This window comes from Raphanus sativus, unplaced genomic scaffold (assembly GCF_000801105.2).
Source record: "Raphanus sativus cultivar WK10039 unplaced genomic scaffold, ASM80110v3 Scaffold4211, whole genome shotgun sequence".
NCBI classification, from domain to species: domain Eukaryota; kingdom Viridiplantae; phylum Streptophyta; class Magnoliopsida; order Brassicales; family Brassicaceae; genus Raphanus; species Raphanus sativus.
The window spans coordinates 1-8,017 of NW_026619513.1; the positions used below are offsets into that span (position 1 = coordinate 1).

The following is an 8,017-nucleotide window of genomic DNA, read 5'->3' on the forward strand; positions in this document are numbered from 1 at the left end:
TTCTTATTATAGACTTGAATTTTTTATCGACAGATTTTTTATATATTTTCTAAGGACATCAGTTTTGTATTTCGTATTGGACCATGAATATCTCGGGACCGGCACTCGAGGTGGCACATGGGCATTGATGGTGCGAAATGTACGCTAAATATATACACCGACTAAAGATTTGTAATAGACCAAAAAACATTGAAGCAAAAGTAGAACAACAATCAAAACGCTCAAGTGTTTAGAGATACATCAAGTTCTCAATATCATCCAATCCAATAACATCCCACTTTGTTTTTTTGGACTAAGTATCCCACTTTGTTGTAACATAACGGGCTGATGATTTTGTGATTTCAACTTTTCTCATATGGTTCTTTTGAATATTGTAAAGAAAAACATAGAAATCAGTTGTTTCTTGTAGGTCGATGAAAATATTGAGCGTTCGCTTAGAATACCTTATAACTTGAGGTACAAGGATAACCTCGCCTTCTCTAGTTGTACCTCGTGGCATCAAACTCGAGTTAACGACCACAGGCATGTTGAGTATATTCATCTGAGAAGGAGGCAACACTAATGTCTGACTCGACCACAGATTCGTCTCTGCATCTTCCATAACCCATACCTTCATCACACTTTCGTTTTCAAAACCATCACCTTCGTTTCCAAAATTAGGATAGTCTAAAAAAGCTACTCGTCCACCCCATTCTATAATTTCAATCATAATAGGCAGCCGCGGTAAAAAGGCAAGATCCTCAGGTAGTCGGGGTACACTGATTTCTTCAGAAATCATATTGAAACTCACAAGCACACACTTAAACAAATGCGTCCTGGCGAGGTAATAAAGCATACGGCCATTGATATTGATCGTATTAAACTGTGTTAAAGGACGATGTGGTGGACAACTACTTTGAATATTTCTCCATCGACTTGATACATATCCTACTTTTAATATATTATAGAAATTCAAAATATTTTATTGAAAAATAAATTATTTTGAATTTTTATAATAAAAAAATAAAAATAAAAATAAAAAATAAAAAAATAAAAGAAGTTACAACAACTCTTCCCTCTGTTCTTCGGCTTTTTCATTTATGAGAAACTAGAACCATAAGTTCCAACAGTTACTGAAGCAAACTACGTAAAGGGAAACATGGGCATCGTGACCATAACTAATACATGCAAGAATAATAAAATAAAGATAATAATTGGTCGAGCCAATTTCACTTGGTACGAATTTTTCTTTTTTTTTGATGATCGTGGGGATCCCATGCGGTAAACCCAGTCTAATTTCCACGAAATCTTCCATCTGGACACGCACGGTTATAGGCGGGAAGATGGTCAAGACGACTCGAATTCAGGAGCGGTTACTCCAACCGGAATTCCATTACCACAAGGCCAATAGCTCTTGGTTTTGGTACGTTGAAGTAGATTTCTTTGTATGGTTAGCTTGCCGGTTCATTACTTGATTAATTACCCACTCATCAAAACGCCTAGTCTTTTCTTTCCTTAATATCTTAACAACCTCTACTCTGTCTTTCTCTACGACTCTGTTTCATGTATGGCTTCCAAGGTGTCATGCTTTTTTTTTTTACTAATATGTTGTACACAAAGACTGAAATGCATCAGGAATGAGTCATATACTAAAGGCGCGAATAGTCTTACATATAAAAGACTTTTTAACATGTCAAACATTTTTATGAAAAATCAGAGAAACTTAACGTTTTAAACCAACGTATTATAGAGCAGAGTTTATTCAGCAGAGTGGAGTCTAATCCTCATCAGAGGTTTCATAACCTTCATCTTCAGATGGTACATAGTCATCAGCAAATCCACGATTACCATGGTAGTCAAGAAATGGCCCCCACTGTTTGCGTTTGAGCTTGTCCACATCAGGCAGCTGGGGAGCAACACCTGGAAGAGATAAAATAAAAATAAAAATATGAGGTCAAAAGCAGTCAGTCTCTAAATTCCTTCACAAGCAACAGAGCAAAAGCAATAAGTTTTTTCATAAGCTATAATAAATCAAGGCATGTCCGTTAAGGTAATACATCAAGACATGTCTGTTAAGGTAAGATCGATGAGGATATTAAGTATTAGCACGTTCAAAAGGAATCTATATATAAGATTCATCACAAACCAAAATCACAAGAAGATCAAATCAGAAACAAAAGTATTGAGAATTCAAAAAATAAACCACATTCAGAGAACAAAAGCAATTCATTTTTAAAAGCCATATACCATATTTTGGAGCAAGAGAGGAGGCAGGGGCCTTGCCATGAACATGCTTAGGCGATTTGGCATTGACTTCCAGTGGAGAGAGACCTGAAAGAGATCAAATAAGAAATAAAAAGTATAAGAGGTCAGTCTCTAAATTTCTTCACAAGCCACAGTCAAAGCAAAAGTAATTTGTTTTTCAGGCATGTCTGTTATGGTAAGATCGATGAGGATATTAGGTATTAGCAAGTTCAAAAGGAATCTATCTATAAGATTCATCACAATCCAAAATCACAAGAAGATCAGAACAGTAACAAAAGTATTAAGAGTTAAAAAAAAAGAGAGAGTTGATTCATAACTTCCTTTCAAGCCACAAATTGAGAGCAAAAATAAATTTGTTTTAAGAAGCCATATACCATGTTTTGGAGCAAGAGAGGAGGCAGGGGCTTTGCCATGAACATGCTTAGGAGATTTGGCATTGGCTTCCAATGGAGAGAGACCCGAAAGATAAAAGTATAAGTAGGTCAGAGTGGTGAGTTTATTCACTAGAGATGTGAATGAGTCAAATCGTTATCAGATGATTCAGACCCTTTGTTTTCAGAAGGCTCATGATAGTCATCAGCGGAATGATGCCCTTTATGGAACTCAAGCAAAGATAAGGTTGAAATTTGAAAACTTGCACTAATTTTGTAAACTACATGCAAATGTAATAATCTTTATAAGCTTTTTTGTTAGCTTAGTTATTTAATTTTCTTTTATATGACAAATGTGGTTTATTTATCTAAATATTTTTTAACTAAATGATCTATCTTTAGTTTTTTATACTTTATTCAACTAAGACATTTCAAAACGTGCCAACAGCTCTCTCTCTCCAAACTTCATCACAAATATCACAATCACAATAAGATCTAGATCAATAACAATTCATGTTCGATAAGCTAAATAAATCACTGGATCTCCAAACTACATACATTACAAAATACATCGCTAACAAGTGATAATCAAGTATCAGCAAGTTTGCAATCAATTCAGTTTTTTGGGTCTATATATACAAATCACAAGAGATTTATTTTTAGCAGACTAGGAGCAAGCCGTAGTGAAAATCCTTGTTGATTTGACTGAGAGAATCTCCATAGGAGTAGGCTAGAAGTGATTATATATAAAAATCTACAAGTAAATCCACACCGTGGATCAAGAAACCATGGAAAGTAGTCAGTGATGCAAGGACATGGAATGTTGTTGTTTCATTGTGAATCAGTTTGAGACAGTAAAACCGGTAATGATATATAGATCCAATGCAGAAGCTCACCGCGAGCTTGAGAACTGGTAAATGAAAGCTTAGAGGATGATCACGAAGGAAGAAAGATCAACTCGAAGAACAGAGGTTCAATGGTGAATGATGATGAACCTAATGAATAGAGAGAGTTATGGTTTAAGAAGATTGTTTTAATGTTTGATTGATAGATTTTCCCGTAAATGAGAAAATGTTAAAATATAATGTTTACTAAACCAAAAAACTAAACCAGAAAACTAAACCAGAAATTAAAGAACTAAACCAAAGGAATAACCAGTTTATCATGTCACAATACTCCTTTCTTCAGACCATCTTTGTCCCCAAAGATGATAACCTTGACAGCCTGTAATTCACAAGATATTGAGGTCGTAGTATCAAACGTGCCACAGATAATGATGTTTGTGCTGACTTATGCTTTAGCTCCAGCGTTGAAGTAACTGAGAATAGCTTGCATCTCCAATTATGTTTCACTTGGAACTTCTCTTCTTCGCCATTAATCAGTGTCTCATCATCACTGTCCAGATTCTCATCCACTTCTGCAACACTATTCATAAGTGTGGTTTCCATAAGTTCCAGAGTTCTATTCTTACTCTTTACGGCCTTAGGATCAGACTGAACCGAAGCTCTATTCTCCAAAATTGAACAAGCCTTAGAGATTAGTTTTGTTTTTGGCAGCACTTTTTTGGAGAGTAATGCTCGATTACACCAAACTGAACCATCAATCTATGCTTTAAGGCATGTCCAATTTATGAAGTCCCTTCTGCTCTTCTCAAACCATTTCGGCACCCCTCTTTTTAGGTTCAAATACACGAGATTTAGTTGTTCTTTATCCCCATATCCATTGCTGTAAGAACTTCTCCATTACCATTGATTCATCCGCCAAAGGAAGCTCTTCATCAACCAGTATTGTTCTCTTTGAAATGATTTTGAACTTGAATCTCGCCATGACTTAGGACTCTTAGTTAGCAGCCTCGTATTTTCTTCCAAACCCAAATAAGGCTCTTCTTTCATAGCAACATAACTACCACTAAGAAGATTCATCACGCCTCTGTTCTTTCCAGTCCAAAACATAGCTTTGACTACATAGAACAACTCGTGCTCTAAATGCCCTTTCAATCTCTGATCCCACATCACATCACATTCGTGAGAATTGGCACTTCTAAATCATGATAATTGGACAACGACGTATGAGAACATGCTACTAACAAATCAAGTTCTCCAGACTTGATTCCCTGCCAACACGTACTACACTGCCGTTGCACTAAGCTCGTCAATCTACCGCAAGCGTTACCTTCTCTAACTCTTTCCACTGATCATGTTTAGTAACTACTCCACCAGGTTTGTACTTAAAGTTCCACGATTTGAGACACATTTTTGTTGCTAGCGTCAAAACCTGATCCTTTCTAAACTTTTGTAGAAATGTAACTCTTGCGGTAGATTGACGAGCTTAGTTCACATCTTCTTCTTACCGATGTAGAAGTACAATAGTTTTGACAAGAGTTGGGTTTTCTATTAAGATATCAACTTTGTACAGAGACCTAACACTAATTAAGTAGAAAGATGTGAACTCTATGGGGTTTTTTCTAATGCAAAGGTGTCACCACCACCTGTTTTAGAATTGAATTGTTCACAGGTGGCTCGTTTAGTGGGAGTGACAACAGCAATGACGTAAGCGCCCGCCAATATTGACTTTCTAAGCTTTTGTATTTATGTATATAAACTTTATTTAGCTGAAACATAATACTATATAGAAGCTTTAGTTGATGTCTTACTCCACGATCCTCAGCCACAACAGCTTCCTCTCTCTCGCTACAAAGTTCACTACTCGTGGATCTCGTAAACATCATCGCAATCCACTCGTGAGTCTTATATGTTTGTGTTTGATCTGAGTACTGATTTCTAGACAAAATTTTCCAACTTTTGATCCCTTGTTTGTGTGTCCACACTAAGATGCTCTGTTTTTTTTTGTTCACGAACCTCTGTTTCTCATACTATGATGCTCTGTTTTTTTTGTTCATGAACCTCTGTTTCTTATACTATGATGCTCTGTTTTGGTTCATGGACCTCTGTTTCCCAAAACTGAAATTTGATCGTTTGCTTTCAATGTTTGTCATTAAGTGTACACTATCAATGGCTAGATCTGCGGTTGATGAGACATCAGACTCCGGAGCATTTCAAAGAACTGCCTCAACGTTCCGTAACTTCGTCTCAAGAGATTCCAATTCTCAGTTTCCAGCTGAATCTGGTAGATACCATCTTTACATATCTTATGCTTGTCCATGGGCTTCTAGATGCATCTCATACTTGAAGATCAAAGGACTTGACGATGCAATAAGCTTCTCGGTTCGTAGACTCAAAGCCCTTTAAAACTGCTTATGTTCATCATGACAGTATTGATTGAATAGTTTCCTTGTTTGGTTTGCATCAGTCTGTTAAACCCATTTGGGGAAGGACCAAGGAAAGTGATGAGCACATGGGATGGGTCTTCCCGGATTCAGACGCTGAGGTTCAAGGAGCTGATCCTGACCATCTTAATGGTGCTAAGAGTGTAAGAGAACTCTATGAGATTGCTAGCCCAAACTACACCGGGAAGTATACTGTTCCTGTAAGTCTTTTTTTAAAAAAATTTGGCTTCTCAATGTTTGTTTTTGTAAGTCATCTTGAGTTGGAACTAGATGGTATTTTTTTATGACAGGTTCTGTGGGATAAGAAGCTGAAGACTGTTGTGAACAATGAGAGCGCTGAGATTATCAGGATGTTCAACACCGAGTTCAATCATATTGCTAGAAACCCTGATCTTGATCTTTACCCTTCTCAACTCCAAGCTAAAATCGATGAAGCTAATGAATGGATTTACAGTGGGATTAATAATGGTGTCTATAGGTGCGGTTTTGCAAAGAAACAAGAACCTTACGAGGAGGTAAGTGCTAGAAAGTGTATGAAGCATTAGATAGATGAAACCTTTTAAAACGTTTTTTTTGTTCATCTTTGTAGGCAGTGCAACAAGTGTATGAAGCATTAGATAGATGCGAGGAGATTCTTGAAAAGCATCGTTACATCTGCGGTAACACTCTGACTGAAACAGATATCAGATTGTTTGTGACACTAATAAGATTTGACGAGGTAAGTGAAACCGACAAGAGCTAAAGAAACACAATTAGGGGAACAAGTTTTTTTATTTTGAAACATTGATGATGCAGGTTTACGCGGTTCACTTCAAATGCAACAAGAAACTCTTAAGAGAGTATCCGAATCTGTTCAACTACACGAAAGACGTATTTCAAGTCCCTGGTATGAGTAGCACCGTGAACATGAATCACATCAAGCAGCATTACTATGGAAGCCACCCTTCGATCAACCCTTTTGGGATCGTCCCTCAGGGGCCAAACATCGATTACTCCTCGCCTCATGATCGACACAGATTCTCCAAATGATAAATAACCAGTCTTTCGCACTTGAGTTCTGTCTTCAGAAGTTTCCAAATAAAGTTTGTCTTTGAATAGCATATACTTTGAGAAAAATAAAAGCCTGATGTTTATCATGTTACAGTTTGCAGACTTGCAGTCTCAGAAGTTGAGACCTGAGACAATGTTGGTCTGATCATAAATAAACTTTTCTTCCGAATACAACATTGCGTTTCCTGAAAATCAAGGCTTCACGTTAGATTTACAATCTTGCTAGAGACCTCGTTCATAAAAAAATATTGTAACAAATTTTTATTTAGTTTGGAAACGATTATCCAATCCTGTAGCTGGTTTGTTTGTCTCCACAGAACTGAAAGTCCAAAACCGGATTTTCCAGCTGCTGTCTCAACCGCGAGCCCTGAGGTTGTAACGCCATGAATTCACATTTTACATCAAATCGACTGTTCTAGAAATTGAATCAGTTCATATTCTCTCCATTTCGTCTACATAACTTCTTTAAGGTCCAAGATCCTGCTGTTTCACGTTTTCTTACGAGAACCAAACATGTAATCTAGAGACTTTTGGAAAGACTAAAATACATAGTAAAAACTTCCGATCAAAAACCAAAATAAAGGTTGATAAAATGCAACAAATCAGATTCCCTACGGCTAACCTTCAAGAAATACAATTTGACTTCATTAACAAATCACTATAGTTTTTACCAACAAAAAAAACAAAGCATCAATGCTATTAAAACGGCAACATGACGTATTGGTATAGGTGTGGTCTAACTATTTTAAAATAATTATTAAAGTTTTTTTAATTATTTAAGAAAAATATTATACAAATAAAACACAAATATAAAAGTTAACAATTTAAAAAATATAAAACAAAAAATATACCCACCTTTGGTCAGAATATAGTTTTATCTATTAAAATAAAAATCATGAATTTTTCATGTTGATATTTTTAAATGGACCATCACTTAAAAAATCAAAACATTGTGCTTATTAATAAATACACTATTACATATAAACAGTAACTAATATATTCAACATATGTATCTTTAATATTCAACAAATATATTTAATCATGATGATTTTTTTAATTATAGTTA

The 8,017-nt window shown here is 35.9% G+C and overlaps 1 protein-coding gene and 1 pseudogene across 1 annotated transcript; one reads left to right on the forward strand and one right to left on the reverse strand.

The window, feature by feature from the left end:
- Positions 1-229: 229 nt before the first annotated feature.
- LOC130507240 (F-box/kelch-repeat protein At4g19930-like) lies at positions 230-4,048 on the reverse strand (annotated as a pseudogene).
- A 1,176-nt stretch (positions 4,049-5,224) lies between these two features.
- On the forward strand, positions 5,225-7,125 carry LOC130507239 (uncharacterized). The gene is made up of 6 exons (XM_057001952.1): positions 5,225-5,355; positions 5,615-5,839; positions 5,925-6,101; positions 6,192-6,416; positions 6,491-6,619; positions 6,697-7,125. The coding sequence occupies exons 1-6, from the start codon at positions 5,260-5,262 to the stop codon at positions 6,928-6,930; spliced, it is 1,086 nt and encodes a 361-aa protein (XP_056857932.1). The 5' UTR covers positions 5,225-5,259; the 3' UTR covers positions 6,931-7,125.
- Positions 7,126-8,017: the final 892 nt, after the last annotated feature.